Genomic DNA, 24830 nt, shown 5'->3' with positions numbered 1-24830 from the left:
TCCCTCTTCTTCTATAGGGTGACAGCAAAGAAGTACCTCCATAAGTCGAAGTGGGGGCTGATCCCTAGGAATCCCTCACACAGGGCGACGAACGCCGCCATGTGATGGACCCTGTTGGGATTGAGATGCTACAGCTTGATCTTGTAGTAGTGTAGCAGCCCTAAAGAAATCTGTGGGAAGGGGGTCACAAACCCACACTCATGGAAGTGGGCGAACAACACCACATAGCCATCAAGCAGCGATGGCAAGTCCTCCTCACCGGGCAGCAGCCACTCCTCGACCGAGGTTCGTGCGCAGAGAAGACCATGATGGATGAGGCCCTCCATGTACTAGAAGGTGATGTCAGAATGGCACCATGGAGTGAATGGAGGTGGGGCAGATGGATGCGGGCTCAATGGTGGCAGAGATGCAGAGGCAAAAAACCTAAGCGATTGGCGGTGCTGGTCGTGGCTGCGGAGGCAAGGATGCAAGGTATGGAACCCGAAGGGCTAACCCTTTGATTTTATAGGGGTGACGGGTGCGAGGAAACCAACCGCCCACCTAAATCTCCTTGCCTACCACGATCTGCCACCACGTCTCTCTATGGGGGGTGTGCACGCAACCTCTGTCTGTTCCCTCAAAAAACTCGCTGGATGTTTTGCCTCTCCTGATGGGCCATGACCCATCACAAGTAAGAGGAATACGAAGCTAAAAACGCTACTACGGTCCGTCTAGGCCTAGGAGTTCAAAGGTTGGCCTACCGATGGGTTGGGCAACCACTCCAGGTGCCTTTTAAAGTGAGGGGTGAAAAAGGATGGGCCCACTAGCAGCCAGAACCTGGGCGCGCGAGCGCCGTGGGCATCCTAGCCCATGTTTGAGTCTCGGCCGAATTTGATCCATGGTTTTTCCTCGAAGAAAGATATAGAGCCCTTAGGACTGGTTGAACGGACCCAAGAACTATATGAATTGACTGCTAAGAATCTAGAGCCGGTCACTAGCTAACCCAAGCTAGATCCCCACAAACAGGATGTCAGGGCCCCACTCGGACTAGCCTGTTAATGACTCACCGAACACCATGATTCATCCGTAGAGGAAAATCATGAACTGGCTCGGCCCCTCCATTTTTATCAAAAAAATTCTTGAGGGAACCCCTACTACGGGCAAGGGCTTGAGGAAAGTTGGACTCACACAAAGGCCGAACGCTTAGTTTTAGAACGATAGACCCCCATAGGGGTTGAAATTAGGAAAGACCTTTTCCAAGGGGCCTGATCTTGATGAAAGGGAATCACTATCCCCAGGTCACGCCATGGGCGACAAAAGAAGGCCAAGGCCCTTAGGGTCCTCCTGTTCGGAAAAGCCTCTAAAGGAGTATTCTACTCATCCATAGGCTCAGGGGCTACTATTGGAGACCAATACTAGGGTACCCGAAGAGGAGGGGCTAATGGTCATCAACATTAATTCATCCGAACAGTCAAGAGCGTGACTAAGTCTCCGACCGACCCCAAGGCATGTGGGCTCTGCCTCGACCAACCTCTAGGGAAGGACTCTGCCTCGCTCGACCCTAAGTCCACAGGCTTCACCTCGCCCAACCCTTGGGTTTTCGTTCTACCTCACCTGACCCTTGGGTTTATGCTTCACCTCGCTCGGCCTCTGGGGAAGGGCTCCACCTTGCCTGACCCCAAGGTCGTGGGCTCTGCCTCACCCAACCCTTGGGTTTGTGCTCTGCCTTGCTCGGTCTCTAGGGGAGGGCTCTGCCTTGCCCGACCCCAAGGCCATGGGCAACACCTCGCTCGACCCTTGGGTTTGTGCACCGCCTCGCTCGGCCTCTAGGGGAGGGCTCCACCTCGCCTGACCCCAAGGCTATGGGCTCTGCCTTGGCTAACCCTTGGGTTTGCGCTCCACCTCACTTGGTCCTTGGGGTTTACGCTCCACCTCGCTCAGCCTCTAAGGGAGGGCTCTGCCTCCCCTGACCCCAAGGCCGCGGGCGCCTCGCCCGACCCTTGGGTTTGCGCTCCGCCTCGCCCGACCCTTGGGTTTGCGCTCCGCCTCGCCCAGCCCTTGGGTTTGCGCTCTGCCTAGCCTGGCCTCTGGGAGAGGGCACCACCTCGTCCAACCCTAAGGCCATGGGCTTCGCCTCATGCCGACCCTTGGGTTTACGCTCTACCTTGCTCGACCCTTGGGGGAGGGCTCCGCCTCTCCCGACCCCAAGGCCATGGGCTCCACCTCACCTGACCCTTGGGTTTGTGCTCTATCTCGCCTGGCCTTTGGGGGAGGGCTTTGCCTCACCTGACCCCAAGGCCACGGCTCCACCTCGCCTGACCCTTGGGTTTGCGCTCCGCCTCGCTCGATCCTTGGGTTTGCACTCTGCCTCGCCTAGCCTCTAGGGAAGGGCTCCGCCTCACATGACCCTAAGGCCATGGGCTTTGCCTTGCCCAACAGAGACCCATGCCGCCGCCGACCACTCTAGGTCCAAGTGTGTGGGCCTAGGTCAAAACTCTGACATCAGGGAGGCAACTGGCATGCCTTGATGTAACCCACAGCTATGATGGGCCATACCCAAGGATTCACATCAGGAACATCGTCGAGCGTACCGGTGCTGTTCTGCCTAACCCTTGTATGAACACTAACAGACGCGTCAGTTCACCACGACGTCTGCCAGGACAGAGTGGAGCACCATGATCAACAAACGACGCCTGTGCATGGCCCCAGTGATGGATAGGGTCATGATGTGGAGCCATCCCTATTGACATCTATAGGGTTAGTGGGACCCACATGAAGGATAAGAAGGACACAGCGACCCTGAGGGTCTTGGGCTCTCTCTCTGGTTCTTCTCTTTTCCCTCCGCTATAACACGTGCTTTCCCTTGGCCTATAAAAGGGAAAGCAGGATCCCCCATTAGGGGGCATCGGATCGATCTAGGCCAGACTCGATTGAACCACCACGAATCCATCAAACCTTGAACTAACCAGAACACAACACAAGCACACGGCTGAGCAGCAACCGAGCTCTCAGCACCCGTTCATCCTTTCCACTAAAGACCTAGGACCTATCCCTCTCTCGCCTATTTGTAACCACTACTACAAACTTTTAGTGCTAGTAATACGAGCAACAGTGACGAACTAGACGTAGGGACATTCCACCTGAACCAGTATAAACCTCATGTCCTCTAAGCACACCATCCGAGCCAAACACGCAATACTAGAAATTTACTCGTTGGTGGTAACTCGAAACACCAACAGTGCACCGCTGGCGTGCGGCCATCAATCATCATGGGCTAACGGCGCCGGCAGCAGCCACCGCCATGGAGCGATGGTTGGAGCAGGAGAATCTGGTAGCCTTGGCAAGCCAACCGAGGTCGAGAGCCCCTAGAGGCTTCTTCCTCTTTAGGAGCTTGTGCCCTTTCACCTGCTTGCGTAGGTCCTCCGAGCAACTCTCTCTGACAGCCTTACGCTGCATCGCCTTTGAAGCCACTTTCTCGGTGAGACGTTTGCTGGTGCATTTGGGCGCCGCCACAGGCTTTGGGCAGCAGCCATGGTGGCTTGGGGGGGGCTTGCATGTAACACCCTCAGTGTTACGCCCTAAACAAATTACTAAAACATGTCATGAGCATCATGTTTATGTGATAACGCATGTGGTAGAATGTGTGGATGATTTTTTTGTAACTTAAGATGAACAATAAAAAGGTTAAATGAGAGGCTATTTCATAACCCATGTATATCAAGTAGGGTTTAAAACCAATTTTTATTGAACAAAAATACTATAGAACATATATGTGGCATTTAAATAAAGTTTGAAGTACAAACTTTGTAGATGACAATGCAACTTTTGTTGTAGAAAAATAATATGACTAGCTAGTATTTCTAATGGCTTGGAAATGGAACTTGAAATCAAATTCAGCTCAAGATTTGGAAGAATTTTAAGTTTGAAAACAGTGTGACAATGCCATGTTTGTGAATTAATTTTGGAAAATTTAGCTTAAGGTCAGTGCTATGTTTTTGTTCCTTATAGTATTTTGATGTACCCTCTTTAGCATAGTAAAGGCGGTTTAGCTCCAACTTCATTAGTTTATTTTGTATCAACGCTTTAAAATTTATGCACGACACAGCCTCGGGATGTTTGGCGTCGTGCGCATGGCCACCCCGCGCCGCGCACATGCCGCGTCCTGCGCGGCCACCCCGTGCCTCCACGCTGGGTCGGTTGAGCCCACCTGGTGATGCTTCTAGTAATTCTTTTCGCAAACAAAAAGAAAACAACAAACCCATATTGCCTATCATACCCTTTGGAGTCGAGAAACTATTCTCACTAGTCAGGTAAGTCTTGCGAGTATAATGTGTACTCAGGGTTTATTTTATCCTATTGCAGGTGTAGCTTGAGGAGTTGCTCTTGTGTGGAGGATTCTTCTGGTGGTCACAGATAGATCCTTGTATCGTTTTCACTAGATATTTATTTTTATTCTGCTGTTTAATTATCGCACTCTGAACCCTGGTATTGTAATAAATAATTTCCAAGAACTCTTGTTGTATGAAATAGACTAAGTATTGTAAGCTCGTACCTATTATTGGATTCTAGAGGTAAAACGTGGATTGATTCGAGTTCTCCTGTGGGGCGTGCTCGATGGAACTGTTCGATATAGCTAACTTTCGAGGTGCTTAGTGTCTAGTGAAAGACGAGTGCCTCCAAAAACATGATATTTTAGGCGGTTCTGCCACATTACGCGGTGCTGGTGGGCAAGTCAACGGTAGGGGAGGGTGGTGGAGGTGGTGGAACGGGGTGATCATCTCCTGTGGGGTGCCACAACAGAGCAAGGAGGCGGCGACGAGGGGCGAGAGGGGTTGGTAACATGGGGGCGGTAATGACAATGGGGAGGCGAGGGAGATGAGGGAGCGAAAAAACATTGATGGTCATGATGAGCGCGTAGGCAACCCCCTGGAATTGGAATACGTTGAGCGGCCTAGGAGGTGGAGCTTCTCCATTAGGAGGGGTCGGGCCAAAAGCGCCAGGCAGATGCGCGCCCCCAGGGGCTGGCACATTTCCAAAGCCACCTCTATGCGGCTGCTGGAAGAAAGGATGCAGACGGCCCCTGTCGTCGAGCTGCTCACTCCTACGCCAGATGCGCAGGGTCTCAATGGTGAAGTGCGCTCCCAAGGTGGTGGCGTCCCCCGAGTTCCCTAGGAAGACATCGTCGGGGGCTATTCAGAGCCCATCCCCCGAGCGAGAACCACGCGAACACAGGAGTAGTCAGGCTCCTTAGGCTCCTCCCAGATGTAGTCGGGGTTGATCTTCACCACCAGATCGAGTTTGCGGAAGGTGGCCTTGATCCCGAGCTCCGTGCAGTGCTCCGTAGGGAAGTTGGACGTAGAAATAGCCGTGAGCCAAGGCAGGTGGATGATGAAGCGGTTGCACGTCTCCTCCGATCGCTCCATGGTGACCCTTCCGCCATCATGAATGATGGGGCAGAGGTCCATCATGGCATCCCGGTCAGCCCTAGAGTCGAAGCGCAGGAGAATATGCCCCCTAGAGGAGGGGAACATACGATAGTGCATAGGTCCGGCCACCAAGAACACAATCGAGTGGATGAACGACGTCGGGGCAAAGGTGGGGGCATCTTCGTTGAGGAACGCGTAGGCGATGCATCCAGCCCGCTCCATGTCGCCCTCCGTCATCCAAAGCACCGAGTGGATCCCAGGGGGGCACCCTCGCTGCCCGTCAAGAGGAGTCCGCGCGGAAGGGGAGCCGTCAGAGTCCACTTCCTCCTCCTCGGAGTCGTCAGGTACACCGTAGGACATGTTGCGGCGAGTAGGGGGGCACGGCGTCATCAATGTCGTCCATACCCCCGCGCTGAGGCACAGGCACCGGGGAGGGTGGGGACCGGGCCCGCCCCGAGGTTCCTGCGTCATTGACCACCGTAGGACGAGTGGGGGAACCAGGCTCCTCTAGCCACATGGAGCGTTTGTGCAAGTCCTCTTCCCCCCCCCCCCCGCACCCTTGCGGTCGCCGCCCCACCATCCTGGTTCCTGCATCGAGGATGCCGGTGCAGCCCGTCCCCTTCTCCCCCCGCTCTGGCTCTCCTCCTCCGCCGACCACCAACCCCCCTCTGCCCTCTCCGGCTATCCCGCCGGAGGTACGCGACTCCGCTTTCCACCCTGTTAACCTCATTGCCTCCTCTAGAACCACCCTGCCGGACTTCCAGCTGAGCCCCCAGGCTCTGGCTGAAACCACCCCACCGGTGACCATGGTCACCGCTGTCCCCAACTCTGACAGCCCCCACCACCCTGCTCCCCCCTACCCCCCTACCTAGCAACCCCGACAACCTCTCCACCCCATGCCTGCCTGCTCCCCAGCCTCCTCCCATCCACCGCTCACCTTCCAGTGCTAACCTACCTGGGCAAGTAAAAGTTATGAAGGGGGAACAGTCTTTATGGACAAAGTAATCTTGGAATTCTTAACAGAAACATCCACCAAAATTATGGTTTACTTTGTTGGATGGGAAATTCCATTGTCAGCGCTATAAACCAATCAATGTTGGAGTACCACTGAAGAAATTAATAAGCCAAAAGGAAGCATAACAAAACATGTGAAATTGCATCTTCAAAGTTTCTATTGGATGTTAACTAATAATGACATGTTTCCTGAAATTTGTACTCCATCCAGTGCTGATCTCCATCTACTTCTGAGAAACGTAAAACAATACAGTATGAAAGTAGTATTTTTAGTCCTAGAGGTGTAAATATATATTACATTGTTCTAATAAAGTTCATTCTGAAGGGGTGGCAAACCAGAGCACACCAAAAAGTGTTCTTGTTGAACTTAACCGCGAGCTGTCAAAGCTAATTACAGAGTTAAAGCTACCGCCATTTATAATCTAAATAAACACTTCTGATGGTTATCTTTGCTCTAAACTAGAATCAAGGACCATGTCTGCAGTCCCAAGTTGCTCTTATGCACTAAGATTTTCTATGATACGTTGTATATTCGGCTGTTCTATAGTTTTTCCTTTTGCTCTAAACTTAAAACATGGACCATAAATTTCAAAAAAAGAAGAAGAACATGACCCATGTCTGCTGTATAGAGTTGCTCTTCTACACAGCGTGTTTGGATTTCTTACCCTGTTGTCTCTCTTCGATTCTTACACCGTTGCCTTGCTCGGCCTCGCTGGGCAAGGATAGCCTCGCCAGCTTAGGCGAACCACAAAGCAAGCAAGGTAAAATCTTGACTGCACAGAAACAAGACAGGTGGCAAAGAGTCCAAACGCTGTGAGTTTTGCTCAGATAGGCAAGGCAAGCGCTGGCCAGGAATCCAAACGCAATCCTACTTTCTGTGATCTGTGAAGCGCTTAGTGCTTACAAGTTTGTTTTTATATAAGGAATGGTTTTATTTTCTTGATGCATATATGAAACAAATCGTTGGACGTGAAAAAGTTCATGCTAACATTTTTTCGGGACGTCTAGCATCCGGACGTACGGCCCGAAGCCCGCGTCCAGACGCCCGTGCTGTAGTTTCCCGCGCTCGGACCAGCAATCCACGCCCGCGCTCGCACAAAAAAAACAACACGCCCCCGCCTGCGCCTAGGTTTCACTTGCCCATGCAGGGCCTGCGCCGCCAAAACACGCGTGGGGACCGCTTGCGTCCCCTCCGCTTCTCACGTGCATTGCAACATGTGCAACATCCGATTTACTTTTAAAACATCCAGATGCAACACTTGCAACATACGTCTAAAGACAAATGAAACACTTGAAACATGCTTCCGAAACACTTGCAAAAACACATGAAAACACTTGAAAAATCATTGCAAACATACGCAATATCTAGACAAAACACTTACAACATATGTGTGAAACGTTGCAACATCAAGATAAAAACACTTGCAACAATACGTCCATAAACACAGATAAAACATTGGGAACAGACCTTTGCAACGTACGTGTACAACCATTGCAACATATGCAATATTCTGATCTACTTTTGCAACATTCATCTGAAACAATTGAAACATACCCCTAAAACATCCGAAACACTTAAAACATACGCTTGTAACATGCGTTTTCAGCAGATCGCAAATGGAGGCTCGCCGGTGCGTGGACTTCACTGGAGGCAGCCGCGTCGTCGCCACCATTGACCAAATGGACTCCGCCTACTACAAGGTCGGCGGGGACCCCTTCGTGGCCGTTGGTATCGTGGGCTCGACATGTAGCCCTGCAGCCGGCATCGTAGTCCCCACCACCATCGGATCTCTTGCCGGCGCAGTGGGTCTGGTGGAAGGAGAAGCAAGGTAGAGTGGGGTGGAGGCGCGCAGTGCACAATGTGGGCGAGCAACCACCCCGCCAGGGGACTACGCGGTCCAGCCGTGTGCAGCACGCAGAGGTGGCCTCGCTTTGGGCCACGTCGGGAGAGAGAGAGAGTGAGAGAGGAAGAGGAATCTAGGGTGGAGACGTAGACGGTGCGAAGCCAGCGACGTCGACCAGCGGGGTGAAAGCGGCGATGTCGCCTACGGCGGCCACGGGTACAGAGCAGTGTGTGGGTCGATGGTTTCTTTTTCTTTCTTTTTTTTGCAATGTTGGCGAGCGGCACGGGCAGGTTGGTCCATCCAGCCGACGCCCAGGTCATTATCGAACATTTTTCCTTCCTTCTCTGCCACATTGAATAGCCGTTGAATTCAGGCCCAACATTGGGGGTTTTCACTGCACGCAACGAAATCTCCGCTACTCTAAAAAAAATCTCTGCTAACATTTTTTTCTTCCTTCTCTGCCACATTGAATAGCCGTTAAATTCAGGCCCAACATTGGGTTTTTCACTGAACGCAACAAAATCTCATGTGCCACAACTATCACTGAAAAATCATAGGGGGTGATGTTTAGGGGGAAAATTGCTACACTGCAGTGATAGTTCATTAGTAGTTCATACTCATGCTCTTGAGATTTCGTGCCATTCCTTTGGGCCTCACAACTCATGAGGAAGCATAAACTTTGAAATGCTTCAACTTTGTGGTTCTCCTTTGTGTATCTCTCCCTCTTCAAACAAATCGTCATAACCAACAGGAACGCGAATTCTGTCCGCTAGGGGTTTGCGTGTTGAGCTTTATTGTCCGATGCAGGTGTCTCCTCCACATCATCCAACTGCTCAGGATCATCCAACACTTCCTTTTGCTCTTGCGATTCAATTTCATCATCGATTAGTGCACTGCCCTGTGAACTTGCATCTTCGTTTCTGCTAATCTGTGGCCGTTTTGTATACCTAAACTGCTTCTGCATTGGATGGCTTGTTGCATGATTTTTTGGAGATAAACTTGTAGTGGAGATTAGCTTTATACTCCCTCCGTCTCAGGATAGCAGGCGCGCGCATCTAGGCTAGGTAGTGCTAAGGAAACAATCAGGAGAGTTATCATGGGGATTAACTTTTAAAACAAATCAGGAGAGGTGTCGATTATATTAAAAAAAAGATCCTTGGATGGGTAGTGCTAAGGAAACAATCGAGACAACTGACTCAACTATGGACAATGGTCGGTTGGACTAGGACCTCATCAACACGCTCCACACAAGCACAAGATTGTCTCGTACTCAGCCCTACCGAAAACCCAACCGCTCTACCACTCCACAAGGTCCAAGCCATACATATATACCATTTCAATAACTGAAAAAGATCACCCATGCATGTCATGAGATGGAATAGATCAATGAGAGGAAGGAAGAAGATAACAATCCAATCATTTAAGAGGCATATTAGTTTGGAGGTGAGATCTCATAGTGGGCCCCATTTACATATGCGACAGCTGATCCCGTTTCATGTTAAGACAAGAGCAGGGACAACCGTCCAGGGAAATTTCGGTTTGCTCATTGGACATTCACGGTGACTAACTTGTCCTTTCAAGAATTTTAGAATTATCCTTTGTTTGTATGGCGGTTTCAACTCACCAAGTAGAAGAAAACAATACAAAACGGCAAGCTAGCGTCGCACGTAGCTTAGCTGACAGTTTGTCTCTCTCTCCCCTTCTTGAGAAATTGAAGCTGCTAGCTGCTGCTACTAGGCAGTGTCCAGGTGAGGAGCATTTATCTTCGGTGAAAAAGGCAGAAAGCTAACAACGTATACGATGTTTTATAAGACAAAAAGCAGGAGCAAGTGTATATATAGAACTGTGTAGATGTATATATATGAGAAAACGGGAATTTGTCTATGAGAGAGTGGCTCACACTTGACATATATATTTTTCCATGGAAAAAGCTATAGAGTATTTTTCAAGTAATAGAGGAGGATGGTGCACAATCTTTCCCATGCATATGTAGGTGTCCATGAATCTATACATACCAACAGGCAACCGGCAATGAGTGGGTACTAAACAGTAATCCTTTTGAGACGACCGAGAAAAGGAGGTGGAAATCTACCTAACAATTGGCACATTTTAGGAAGTGCAACTTTTCAAGCTATTTTCTTCAGACAGGCGTGTAAATATCTTAGCTAGTATTCCTCCGAGCATGTTATTGAAGACTAGAGTTCCTCGTCATCATGGGTCTTATTAAAAGTATGACGTACTAGAATGGTATCTAACTTAAATGACAACTACTGTACTTTATGTTTCATTAAAAATAAATAAATTTAGAGTCTTTTAAATGCTTACTTGAATTAAAAAATAAATAAAAGTGTTGATACTAAATGCGGTCACATATCAGAAAGTGCTAAATCTCCAAGGCCACACACGCCCGATATACATAGCCGAGGGAGGTCTCCACAACGTGGCCGAGACTAGCAAGTCAATGAGGCCGATTTGACGCTCATTCTTCACACGAAACACCCACAAACACCTCCTGGGAAGACTTGCTGGGGAGACGCACAACGGGGTTATCATCGCTACACCAAAAGCGAGTAGCATTGTAACAATTTCAATGATGTTTCAGGGGGGAAGGAAACTATGAATCAGCAAAAGTATTTTTTCAAATAAAAACCAAATGGTACAATGAGAAAATAAACTAGATACTCACGTTATTTGCATAGATCACCTTGTTGTTAAGCCTTAAGCATTCACTCGTGAATGTGAAGGCTGGGATGTTTTATTCCGTAATCTAAAATAAAAGCTATAAGAACATTTAGTTGTGTTTCTTCGCCAACGTGTTGCCGCACGAAGTTACAGGCCTGAGTTTTTTTCTACCTTCCATAGAACATTGGAGTGAGAACCAAAAAAAAAAAGAACCACAGGAACGTGTCGTGTTTCTGCTTGAAACCATCCAGCAGGGTCAGTGCCGGTGGGCTAGCTAGCTAGCTGCGCCGTCGTGCCGTCCGTCGCGCGGGCGCACTCGGCGTCGGCCAGCAGGTAGCTCTGGAACCGCAGCCGCGTTGGCGCTGCGCCCCGCCAATTGCAGACAGGCCCGTTTGTCCGCGGCTCTCCGCCGGCCTCGGGATCCTTACCTAATCAGTGATCGCCACTCGCCGGAAGCAGCAGCCCTTGGCCTATTGGGTCGGTGGTGTCTGTGTTTTGCGCCCCATCTCGAGCCAACCAGATCCTTACACGTGTTCGGACCGTCCCTTGTTTTTTTTTTTTTTTTGAAAGTCCGTCCCGTTTTGCTTGCTTGCAGTTGCAGTGGTGCCGCCTTTTGTTCTCGTCTCCTACTCTCCGTCACTTGCAGTACTAGCTAGTTTATTTCACTGCTATTGGCTGGTTACCTTTTCTTTTCAAAATACTCCTTCCACTATAAATTATAAAACATTTTGACATTTATAAATACGTAGTTTTTGTTATGCACTTGAATATATACTATGTCTAGATATACAGTAAAACTAACGTATATAAAAAAGGCAAAACGTATTATAACTTAGAACCGGGAGTACATAACAGAGGTCGTCCACCTTTTCTAATTAGCTTAAAATTTTGGGTTGAACTAAACGATAGATGCAACTCAACCTAGGAAAAAAATAGGGTATGGTCTCCTATTATTTTATTTGCTATATTGCAGTAAAGCAGCCAAATGTCGTTAGAACTTGAACCGGTGGTGAAGATGGATCTATGGCGAGCGCGTACGTCCGTGAAAGATTCCGTGGTGCGAGACACGACAACACCCTTGAAAGTGGTCCTTAATTAAGTTGATGATGATGGATGGCAATAATCGTGTTGGCTTTCCATGTGTGCGTATTAATTGGGGTGCCAATGCGATTTTTTTTAATTTTAACACTTTTTAAAACTAATTTTAAATCTAACACTATTTTTTTCTTTAAAACTAACACTTTTGGCCGCGTCTATTATCATGGCGCGGCGAAACGCCTATGCCGCGCCATGCATGGTGGCGCGGCAGGAGGGTAACGTGACGAAGACCGGGGCCGCTGTCCGGTGACGTGTCAGGTTCTACCGCGCCACCGATATTGGCGCGGCACTGACGCGCCATGGAGCATGGCGCGACAAGATCTGGACGCAGACAGAAGATCGACGGCCGTCGGTGAGGATCGGCAGCGACGCGATCATGGGCCGTGAACCCCGGCTTCCTCGATCCCTCGCCGGTGGGCTCCGACCAGGCGCTCTAGTCCGACATGGGGTCGCGTAGCACGGTCGACTACTACGCGTCTAACCAGGGTGCCTTCTTCGACGATTTCATGGCGGCGATGACCAATCTCGAGAGGATCGGGGTCAAGACGTCGGCCACCGGCGTCGAGATACGCCGGGACTGTCGGTTCCCGAACTAGTTGCTACTTAATCTCGCCGGCAGTGCTGCCGCGACGCATTGAAACGAATATGAAGCAAATAAATGAAGTCCGTGCGCAAGTTGACAAGCTACCACATAACATTTTCATTGGGTTGACATAAGTTCGATATAACATAACCAACTAAGCCTGGAAGTTTTGGACGTCAATATTTGTTCGACCTAACAAACTAAGACCCAGGAGTGTAAGGATCCCTCGGGTGCCTCTGTCTCTTTGGATTTGTTGACAACACATTGGGAGTGTAGCCAACGTCGGTGTAATCGCGCTGCCGGTGCGTACGGCTCGTACCCTGCAAGTATATGATATGCACGATTACTTATAATCTTTATGATCGTTAGTTCATGGAGCCTACGTATTTAAAAAAAAACTACCTTTGTTAGTACCTGTGAGGCTTCTTGGGTACCAAGCGGGGCACCACCTAGCTGAGACATGCCGATCTCGTCATGCGGCCAATCGTCCCACTGGTCGTGCTATCTGCGGAAGCCCGGGGGTTTGTCGTCGTCGTCCTCCTCGGTTGTAGGGTCCTTCTCAACGCTATGATGTGGTGGTGTACGCACTGGGGAAGTGGCACCTGTCACTGGCTAAGAAGAGTCAGCTGATGTCCTCAAAGAGGCCAAAGACGTGCCACCCGACCGCGCCGGGAGTGGCTGTTCCACCCAAGTGTCCATACAGCTCAGCTTCTGAGCTAGCTTTCTACAACTCTTCTTCATCTTCTGCATAAATAGACGTTAAAGTTAGTGCATTTCCCAAACGCATATACACTAAAGAAACATTTTCGAAACGAACAAGTTTATGTTTACCTCCACAAAAGCCTCGAGAACGCCTGGCCCCTGCTCTCTAGACTCGTGAAGCCAGAACGCTGCTTCGTTGGACATCCTTGACAATTGTGTCGCCTGGGTACAGAAACGCGGTTGGACAGTTTTAGTACACATACTTAATACCAAATAAATAACAAATTGTACCATTCAAGTATCTTACCATGTATCTTTAAAGCAGGGCTCTCTGTAGCTGTGTGTCCTCCCTATTGGCAACGTCGTACAAATCTTCGATCATATCTTCCTCCGAGTCCTCGTCAATCGCCTGCTCAGTGTATGGGGGCTTGATATGTGTCCTCGTAGACCTGTGAAGCCACCGCAGGTACTCGTCGAAGGTGTGCTGGTCGTGTGGGGGACCCGTATGGATCGGCTGTCGTTCCTGTTCTGCCACAAGTCGATGTGCGCGTTGTGTGTCACGCGCCAATCCTTGGTCTTGTACCTCTTCCTACGGTCATACCTACAACAAAACTATGTTAGTTGTACCACACACACCTCTGAATTATAGCTTTGTTATTAATCGATAACGCACCCATACAATTCTTGGTTGGTGGAGTAAAGCGGTGGTGGGCAACCTATCATTCTTCCAAACTATCTGCAGACCCTGATGGGCAAGTGAATCTCAACCACGTGGAAAAAAATAAGAGGGATGTTGCAGCGATACTCGTCTGACTCATCCCTAGTTATAGGACTCAGATAGTACTCGAGCTCCGAAGCATCCTAAGGACACCAATGCACCTGGACATTTTGTAATTGAGTTAGGTTGTGATATAGTGTACATCGAACAAGACACATGTATGATAGTAAAGAGATTGTAACTTGGTGCTATGTCAGGACGTCGAGACCGTCCATATACTCCCTGTACTTGCGTCTCGCATTCCCTCTAACTAACTCTGCTTCCGTCCAGATATACAGAGCTGTAGGGAGTGTATCATGCCTATTCCATTGCTGCATTGAACATGATAATAAAATAGCCATCAATAATTTAATCATATGTAACTGCCTCGAAGAATATAGTGAACCGAAATACTTACCGGTAAACCAGTATTAAGGGGCCTCCCAACGGGCCATCGTTCCCAACACCAAACCTATAGTAGGTAGGAGCAACCCCCAAGGTTCGCATACCCTGAGGTGCGACGGTAGGCAATGCACAGCTATCGATACGTCCATGCCAGGACTGCGTTGCCCCAGCTGTACGTCGCTATGTTCTCCCATAGTTGGCGTAGTATGTCAAGGAAGATCCAGCTGATGGTGTTGCCCGAGGCGTCTAGGAAGAGGAAAGCACCAAGGAAGTGCCAGAGCCACACTCTAGCGAACCTGTCGATCTGAGCCTCCTTAGCCTGTGGATCCAAGTAATCGTAATCAAAGCACTCTGTGATCCAAGACGACAAAACTCCAGAACTTTTCCTAAAATTCATCAAAGAAAATGAGACCCGATGGCTGCGAGAAAGTAATGCAAGTATTAAATAGGCTTGAATTGCTCACTTATTTTTCTTTGAAACCTCGTTGTCCGGTGGAAGAAAGCCAGTGAACTGAGCCACCAGCTTCCTCCAGTGATTGTTGTCAACTATACCCATCACTGGAAGTCCTCCCAACTGAAGACCAAAGATAGCCTTCACGTCCTGCATGGTTAAGGTCATCTCGCCGCAAAGTAGGTGGAACGTGTGGGTCTCAGGCCTCCACCTATTATAAGAATAGAATAACTGTTAGTTGACTCAAATTTATTATAAGAATGTTTACGTACAAACAAGACACTCGCACCTGTCTATAGCTATAGTAAGTAGTGCTGGGTCAAGGGGCGGAAGACCGTAGTTGACAACACGGACAAGCTCAAGGAAGCTGGCACGCCATATATACGGCGCGTAACACTCGCCCCACCGGTGCGTCCTGATGTGCGTGCGGGGCCTCAAAGTAGTCAAGGCCACCTGTGCGTCGGTGTCACTCAAGATGTGTGCTCGGTGCTAGTCGTCGTATTCCACCTCAAGAATGGGATACAACGGGTGTTGCGTGGGAGGGGCCATCCTATTATAAATTGATAAACAAAGGGTTAGAGTATTCAAATTAACAATATTCAAATTAACATTATGTAGCATTGCAAAATTTGAACTACTTGTTATGCAATACGAACACAATATGAAAGCACATGTATATATTTAAAGTAACATTAACAGACATATTAAACAACTTCACTAGAAAAATAAGTATTTGACGAAACTTCATCAAGTCATCCAAATCACCATATCACGCACTACTAAGTACCGACAATCAATCCCTAAACCCAAAATCCTAACTAACAGTAACCTAAACCCTAACTACCTAACCAAAACAACCTAACCTAAACCCAAAATCAATCCCTAAACCCAAAATCCTAACTAACAGTAACCTAAACCCTAACTACCTAACTAAACCTTAATTATCCTAAATCACTAACAAATTCTAAATCACTATCCTAAATCACTAACAAATCCTAACAAATTCACTAACCTAACTATCATAAATCACTAACCCTAACTAAAATAACAATCATAATAACATGAACTCAAGAGAGCCTACCTTGATATGAGCGGGCGGGCGACGGCCGTGACGCGCCGATGTTCGTGGCACGGCCAGAGTGGGTGGGCGCATGCGGCGTGGGCAGGCGGCCGATGGGGCTCTGCGCGGCGTGCGGGCGGGCGGGCGCAGTGGTCGGCGTGCAGGCCCCGCGGCAGCAGGAGCTGCGGGCACGGCGACGGCGGCGCTTCGGGTAGGGGCGGCAGGCAGGAGGCAGGGCGGGCAGCTCGGGGGCAGGGGCGGCTCGCGGACGATATTTATCTGATCCTGCCGTGCCAAGCGCCGTGGCGCGTCAGGGCCGCACCAAGATCGGTGGCGCGGCAGACCCTGCCACGTCACCGGTCAGCGGCCCCGGTCTTCGCTACGTCACCCTCCTGTCGCGCCACCATGCATGACGCGGCACAGACGTTTCATCGAGCTATGACAATAGACACGACAAAAAATGATAGTTTTAAAAAAATAGTACTAGATTTAAAAATAGTTTACAAAAAATATTAAAATTAAAAAAAATTCGCCAGTGCCGCCACTAGCCTGGCCTCCCCTCCCCTAAGCCCAAGGAGAGGCGGGAGGAGGAGTACGTACGAGCTAGTGCCCTATTCATTTAGCTGATAAGTCATGACTGAAAATACTATTGATTAATTTGTTATGAGAGAAAAATACTGTTTATTAGCTGAAAAAGTTTGATTTCTAAGCAAGTGAACAGACCGTACATTTGTCACTTGTGTCGCGGCAGCAGCAGCTGGGTGGCCTTTTTGGTGCTCCACATCGCTCCAAACCCCTCCGTCTCTCACACCGCATTTCCCTCCATCCACTCAATTTCCAAAAAGGCCATCGCCTCATCAATACTGAATTTTAATTTCATTTTTCAATTGCGCATCATCCCATCCCTCTCTCTCTCTCTCCTCTAGCTAGTCATCCAGCTCTTTGTGGTGTGTGTTGTGTTCTCTCTCCTGATGGGTCGGACCGGACGGATCCACTACTCTCCAAAACTTCTCCCCTATAAATACCACGCCATGTACTTCTCTGCTTCTTACACTTCTCCTTCTCTCATGCCATAGCACTTGGTGCTACAGCTCCTTTGCTTCTTCCTTCCTTTCCTTCCGTCCTCTCTAGGCAGCTAGCAGCAGCACACGCACACTGCTGCAATCTATTGGCCGGCCGCCTTGCCTTGCCGGGGATCCATAATTACTGCTAATCTAGCTATCGGCCAGCATCATGCCGACGCCGTCGCACCTCAAGAACCCGCGCTACTTCGACTTCCGGGCTGCGCGGCGGGTGCCGGAGTCGCACGCCTGGCCGGGGCTGCACGACCACCCCGTCGTGGACGGCGGCGCGCCGGGGCCGGACGCCGTGCCGGTGGTGGACCTGGGGGCGGCGGAGGCAGACCCGGCGGCGGCGGTGTCGCGCGCTGCCGAGCAATGGGGCGCGTTCCTGCTCACGGGGCACGGCGTCCCCGCAGAGCTGCTGGCGCGCGTGGAGGACCGGATCGCCACCATGTTCGCGCTGCCGGCCGACGACAAGATGCGCACCGTGCGCGGGCCTGGCGACGCATGCGGCTACGGCTCCCCGCCCATCTCGTGCATGTGGTCCGAGGGCTACACCTTCTCGCCGGCCAACCTCCGCGCTGACTTCCGCAAGCTCTGGCCCAAGGCCGGCGACGACTACACCAGCTTCCGGTACGTGCGTGCGTGCACCCGCGCCAGCCGCGCGCGGTCACACCACCGTACCCACACGTGCGCGCGCCTAGCTACTAGCTGCTTTGCTTTGCTTTGATTCTCGCCCCGCCATGCATATGCATGAAGCATGATGCACGTACAGGTACTGGTACAGCAGGTCACACGCACGCAGGCACCGATAGTCCGATACGATACATCATCGACGTGTCGTCCCCGTCTAAGGCCATGCATGCATGCAAGCACACGCCTAGCAGCCCTTTTTAGCATGCTAGCTGACGAGGGGCATATACTTACTGCGCGTCTTGCTTAATTACACTACTACTTGTTACAGTGATGTGATGGAGGAGTTCCACAAGCACATGCGTGCCCTCGCGGACAAGCTGCTGGAGCTGTTCCTCATGGCGCTGGGGCTCACCGACGAGCAGGTCGGCGCCGTGGAGGCGGAGCGGAGGATCGCCGAGACGATGACCGCCACCATGCATCTCAACTGGTACCCGAGGTGCCCGGACCCGCGCCGCGCGCTGGGGCTTATCGCGCACACCGACTCAGGCTTCTTCACCTTTGTGCTGCAGAGCCTCGTGCCGGGGCTGCAGCTCTTCCGCCAAGCCCCGGACCGGTGGGTGGGCGTGCCGGCCGTGCCGGGCGCCTTCGTCGTCAACGTGGGCGACCTCTTCCACATCCTCACCAACGGCCGGTTCCACAGCGTGTACCACCGCGCCGTCGTCAACCGGGACCTCGACAGGATATCGCTCGGCTACTTCCTCGGCCCGCCGCCGCACGACAAGGTGGCGCCGCTGCGGGAGGCCGTGCCACCAGGCCGGACCCCCGCGTACCGCGCCGTCACGTGGCCCGAGTACATGGGCGTCCGTAAGAAGGCCTTCACCGCCGGCGCATCCGCGCTCAAGATGGTCGCCCTCGCCGGCGCCACCGAGCTCGAGCTCGACGACGCCGGCGCCAGTGCTGGCGCCGACCCCGCGGTCGTCCATCAGCAGCTACTCGTCTCGTCGTAGCCGATCGATCGCCGGATCGATCGAGACTGATGATGATGCATATACTCGTCGATCGAGTAGACAGACTAATGAAGCAACCCTGAGACCTGGACATGTATGCATGCATGCGCTTCGTTCGTTCCACTCGTGCTTGCTTGCGCATGCAGCAGGCTTCATTATTCCGTTCCGCAGCTGCTCTGCTGGATCGATGTATATGGTACAAGAATTAAGAGATCGATGACGACGGAGGAAGAAGACGAAGACGCCGACGAGGAAAAGGACACGCTGTGCGTATAGCTGTTTCTTCTAGTACGTCTAGTTACAGCAGGCCGGGCGGCCGGCTGCTGCTTGCAATCGAGTTTGTCGTTACTGGCGATTGTTAGTGGATCCATTAACTAATCTGGCATTCTGGATTAATATAATGCATGTGGTTTGGCATCTGGCGTCAAGCAGGTAGGGGTACCTAGCCAGTAGCCAGTAGCCAGTAGCCAGGCTGGTCAATGATAGGTCTATAACCTGATCCTGTACTGTTGTTTCTTTCGGTCTGATCCGAGGGGGAAAAAAACGGAAAAAAAATCCGCCCCCGGCTGCTCAATTCATCAATTGAAACGATGGGTGATGCAATGCAAGAGGGCTGCAGTGAGCAGCAGTGGAGATGTAAATATAAATAAATATATATGTATACAGTACTGTACATATACGGAGTATATCTCTTCTGGTTCTAGGTCATGGATGTGCAGTGCAGCTACGACTGTAGTCTGTAGAGGACACACCTGGCTCGTACCGTCGTACACGGCCCTCAGAGCGCTAGCCAAAGAGGACGAGACACGGGCTCATATGTCTGAGTCTGCGCTACTACGTACTCAGCGTGGCCTGGGGGTGCTCGCCCAGGCAGCTCGATCCGGCCGTCAGGCGCTCAAATTCGACGGCCTAGGGAGCTGTCTGGCCTAGACGCCTTCACCAGGGTCCGAACCAAACAGGCCCGCTGCGTGCTTTGTTGCCTTGCCTGCTTGCTTTCAACCAACAAAGTTGCATCATGCTCATGCATGGAATGGAACAAACCATCATGCTTCCAATAAGTTACTGCGAGAATCTTTGCCTGCTCCAGTAAATTTTTATCCTACGTACTAGTAACATACTATTTGTAACAGTGGTATTTGTCTAAATCGAAAAGAAGATGTTTCTGAAAATTGAGTCAGTGATTTCAAACGGGACCTTCGATCTTCCGAATGAAAATTTTGGTTTTGTTCGTTTCCTTGAAATTTGGCTTTATGCTGATGCTTATGCTGATTTGTTGTGAGAGAAAAAATAATACTGAAGTAGTGCTAAACTAGTAATAACGTGTAATGTATGTAGGGTTGAGCAGTCACAACTCACAAGGGGAACCCACCAGTCACCAGTACCTGCTGGGGTTTCATTTGCATTTGCAAGCGGCCAAGTGAGCCCCTTCTGTGTGGTGCCGCCGTGCCGGCCCTGCTTACCTGAAGCAACGAAGAACTGGGGATCCTGAGGAGATCTGCAGTGAGATGGGGAGGGGGATCCGCTTTTACCTTTCGATGAATCCTGCCTGGCCACATCCCATTCTGGCTCTGCAAGGAGGAAATAGGTATACAAATTAATTCGATACAGCAGATACCAAAAAAGACCAGTGAATTAATAGAAGGATCACCAAAACATGTAATTTACTGCCAGATGTCAAAAGAAAAATATCAATGCTAAGTAGTACAACGCTCACAATAGATTCTTAGGAAGAAAAGAAAACAAGGGAAAAGGAACAGCAATTTAGTCTCAGTTCTCGACAAATGTAGTGGGGTGGGGGGAGGATCAAACTCACAATGATTCCTCTAATTATTTTCATTAACGAGGCAGCAATCTAATACTGAACTGAATTCTAGTCCACACAGGCGGTGATACCAAGAAGAAAGCAATACCCAAAGACTTTGATCATTGCACCCCTCACCCCGGTTCTATGATAATGATGGGCATGCACATTGAATCAGTGACTCAGGTTGTTTTGGAAAGGCAGAAGAAAATTGAGGAAAATGACAAGTTACTTGATTTGAAGACAAGATTACTACATTTATCTCCTGTACATAATTGCTAAAGCATATCTAGGTTGCTTCATTTTTCCACTTTTGTGGGTATTGCTTGGTTTCATCTATAGCCTACAACAGCTTGCTTGGGACTAAATAATTTCGTACCTTTTTTTGTTGTTATTATTTTCGTAGTGTAGGCATCATACATATAATTAATCCATTCATAATAACAAAAAATTGTACCTCAAGTTCCTTCCCCTTTGCCATTATTTCCTTGTAAGCCTTGGGTTCCCGTGACTTTAAGATGTTCCAGAGAATTCCACCACCTGTGCGGAAACGGCTTCCATCAGCAATAGTCTGCCCACCACACTTCTGAATAGCCTCCACCTAGAATCAAATATATTTAGGATAACAACTACGGCGGAATAAACATCCAAGTATCACAAACTACCGAATTTTTTTACTATTTGGCTCTTTTTTTAAAAGTTTCTCACAAATAGACCCCTGGCGGAAAGAATTCAGGAAATGGACCCTTGGCTCGGCGCCAGAGTGAATGGCGCCGAGCTCGGCGCCACCGTCACTGGCGCCGAGCTCCTGGCCATAGGGCAATGGCCTACCAGGGGGCTCGGCGTTATAGTGACTGGCGCCGAGCTCAGCGCCGTAGATCTTGGCGCCGAGCCCCCTGCATTTAACCCCAGCCCAACCTTCTTCCCTGAGCGTTCTTCCTCTTCTTTCTCCTCCCTCTCGGGTTTTTCTCTCCCCACTTCACTCTACCTCACGAATCGACATATTGGACCTTGAAAACCTTGATTTGATCCATAGATCTTCGAGAGCAAGGTATACTCGCTCACCTTCTTGTTTTTTTCGCATGGATTCGGTACATATTAGTCGGATTTTTGAACCTAAGAATCGTCATCACTTAGGGTTTCATTGTATCCCTCAATATATGTATTATACGACCATAGGTTGATTCCAAGGCGTAAAAAAAGCTAGCAAACCAAGCCGCATGTAGTTATGTTATGGGTTCATTGTTGTGGATGAAATGAGAAACCCTAGGTTTAGGGTATAATGTTAACTGCTTTTGGTTCTTAGAACAAAATTTGTTGTATTGTAGTTATGGTTCTCATTGATATTTTTTTGTGATGTTTTTACTTATGTTTGTTAAATTACATCCGTTTTGTTAGATGCAAGAAATGTTTCAAGAGGAGTTTTGACGAAAACGGGGTCGTCCTCGAGAATTATACCCCGACGCGTCTAGCAAAGATGCCCCTGTCCCTCCTGACCTTCCTGTCCCTAACTGTGACTGTGGTTTGCCGGCTCATGTTTTTCAATCGAAACATCCGGACACAGCCGCGCGTTGCTTCTACACATGTAGTCGGTTTAATGTAAGAAATTGTTTGTACTATCCTTTTTCTTTATTTGTTTAAGTATGGTACTAATATTTTGTTGGAATCTCGTTGTGTAGGACCATGAGAGGTGCTTTTTCTTTCAGTGGATCGATGGTGCAAACAAGTTTGATCCTAGGTACCTCTTTTTCGACGATTAGTTTAGAGGGAGACATCCACGTGAGCACTTCAAGCGGTGGGTTTCACCCCCCTAACCCTCCGGCAATGACAGCTAAGGAGAAGCACCTAGTCGTAGTTAGACGACTCGAGGAACCTCCTCTGTGCGATTGCGGAGATCGAGCTGTGATAAACCCTGAGAATACGTTGGAGTTTGTGTGTCCAAACAAGCATGAAGTAAGTGCAAAGTGTATGTGTTAAAATCTTGAGCTATATGTGTTCATGTACTAATGTCTCATTATTTAGGTGTATTCAATGACGAAGTGTCATTTCAAGGAGTGGTTGTATGGTCCTAAGAACCAATGGCTGGAAGAACCGTGGAGGGTTAAGGAAAAGAAGAAAGAACAGGTAATCTACAAAGCACCTCCTGTCATGTGTGAATGTGGTGTAAAATCCAACTATGGCCTAGTCCCTTCGGAGCTTGGAATAGGCCATTATTGCGGCCATATGATTGAGTATGATGAGGTTCGTTATTTTTCTGGTAAACATGAAATCGTATTTTGTTTGTTTTGCTAAGACATTTATGATATAATATTTCTTTTGAACAGAGCACTAGGAAATACAGTTGGGAATGTTATGATGGTCAAGCTAAGTTCTTGGATGAACTGAAGAAGAGGCAACTAATTGCACGGAAGAGGAGATATGGACCTGACTACGTCAACCTATTCGTTAAACATCACAAAGAAAAGATGCGTGAGTTTGCTAGATAGCGCGGTATTTGTAACCCGATCGATGTTGGTCTTAACAAATGGGGATTAGAGAGGCAGATGACGTTAGAGGAGGAGAGGGCAAGGAATGAGGCAAGGGAGGAGACAAGAGTACAGGCCTAGGTCTTGAACGAGCATGTTGCTATATTATGTGTCAGTGAGTGCTTGAAAACCTTTTTTTCGTTGCCTGGTTTTAAATGTAATATAATCGCGTTGCTAACTGATTGTATTTTATACATGAAGGGATTGGTTGCAACGGGGAACATGCTACAGAGGTGGCTCGTGTAAGGTATGAGGAGAAGAAGTTAGATGGCCATAGATCACGAGCTGATCGCACCGTTCAATCACCGATTGTGTTGGGTGATGATGGAGACGAGGATGAGGACGACACTGGCAGACTGAGTGAGCTCATTGCTCTAGCAGAGGCGGGCATACAGGCGTAGGAGGCTGAGGATGACACTGGCAGATTGAGCGAGCTCATCGCTCTAGCAGAGGCGGGCATTTAGGCGCAGGAGGCTGACAACAACACTGGCAGACTGAGTGAGCTTATCGCTCTAGTAGAGGTGGGCTTACAGGCAGAGGAGGATGACGACGCGTTCTTCACTCAGGCCGCAGCGACCGCAGATGAAGCGGAGGCCGCTTACTACAAGCAACAGGCAGGTCAGAGCAACGCAGTTAAGCCTAGCCACAGCAACAGGGTTGTAGTAAAGGACTGGTACTCGGATAATGAGTTGCTTACTCAGTACGTTTCAGACTGAGGATTTGGAAGTGCATTTGCCCCTATGTCTACTGTCGGCACGTAGTTGTAGTATTAATATGTTGTGTAATGTGGCATAGTATCGAACTTTTCATTATGTGGTTGTTTTCATTATCAATGGTCTTAATATTCCGCTTAATGATACAGACGTATTTAAATTTGAACACATGCTACAAAAACACTTAACGACGTACGACATTATAGAAATCAACACACGAAACACATTAAATGGCATGTGACTACATGTACCAAACCTGGGTACATAGTTTTCTTTTACTAAACCTAACATGTCTTAAGTAATTAAACCATGCCTTTGGTAATTAAACCTAATATGCCTTAGGTAATTAAACTTGGGTACATGTGAAAAAGATAAAGTCATCCTAGTAGTGTGGCCACATAGCAAATTGTGTTGCACCTTCTCCATAGTAGCCTCCCATTGTTGGTGGTGGTGGTGGCGGGGGTGACGGGGGAGGCCCCTTCTTCTTGTGGTTAGGGCAGATGCAATATGGATCATTATAGAGTGCCTCCTATGAATCGACACCATTATTGTTGTCGTCCTGTTCGTTGTCCTTGTAACCGCTGCTAACTTCCCTTTCTAGATCAAAGATACGGTCCTGTAGGTAGTAGATGTACTCCGCATGCGGATAAATAGGTCGAGGATCAACCCACCTACTGAACCCATAGTTTTCTTCGGCCAAGGAAGACTACAATAAGTATGTCGTGTAAGTGATATACAAGACAAACATATTGAAAAAACAAATAGTAATAGCAATTACCCATGCTCGCGAGCATTTGAAGAAACGACGACCTCCATCTATTCCCTCGGTGAACATATGCACTAGGTAGTCCTCACCATGCATGCATTTTGGCCACTCTTCTTTCCTTTCATCGTATCCTCTCAGTGGTGCCTCTTTGGTGAAATCACTTTTGCTCTCAACTAGGAACCTCTCATAAAGAGCTTCCTCAAAGAAATCGGGACCAAGAGGACCCTCCCACCCCCAAGTAATTTCCTTCCCCTTTCCTCTCCCTCTGGACGACCCTCCAGACATTGGTACTGCAACGAAAGCAAATGCTGAGGAGTGTT

The 24830-nt window shown here is 49.2% G+C and overlaps 1 protein-coding gene and 1 pseudogene across 1 annotated transcript; one reads left to right on the top strand and one right to left on the bottom strand.

The window, feature by feature from the left end:
* Nucleotides 1-8952: 8952 nt before the first annotated feature.
* LOC136454204 (uncharacterized) overlaps nucleotides 8953-24830 on the bottom strand; it is a 28830-nt pseudogene continuing 12952 nt past the window's right edge.
* On the top strand, nucleotides 17235-18705 carry LOC136451447 (gibberellin 3-beta-dioxygenase 2-like). The gene is made up of 2 exons (XM_066452148.1): nucleotides 17235-17695; nucleotides 18027-18705. The coding sequence occupies exons 1-2, from the start codon at nucleotides 17235-17237 to the stop codon at nucleotides 18703-18705; spliced, it is 1140 nt and encodes a 379-aa protein (XP_066308245.1).

This window comes from Miscanthus floridulus, chromosome 5, assembly GCF_019320115.1.
Source record: "Miscanthus floridulus cultivar M001 chromosome 5, ASM1932011v1, whole genome shotgun sequence".
Classification (NCBI taxonomy): domain Eukaryota; kingdom Viridiplantae; phylum Streptophyta; class Magnoliopsida; order Poales; family Poaceae; genus Miscanthus; species Miscanthus floridulus.
The sequence above is the reverse complement of the archived record's forward strand: the minus strand, read 5'-3'. Positions and strand labels throughout refer to the sequence as shown.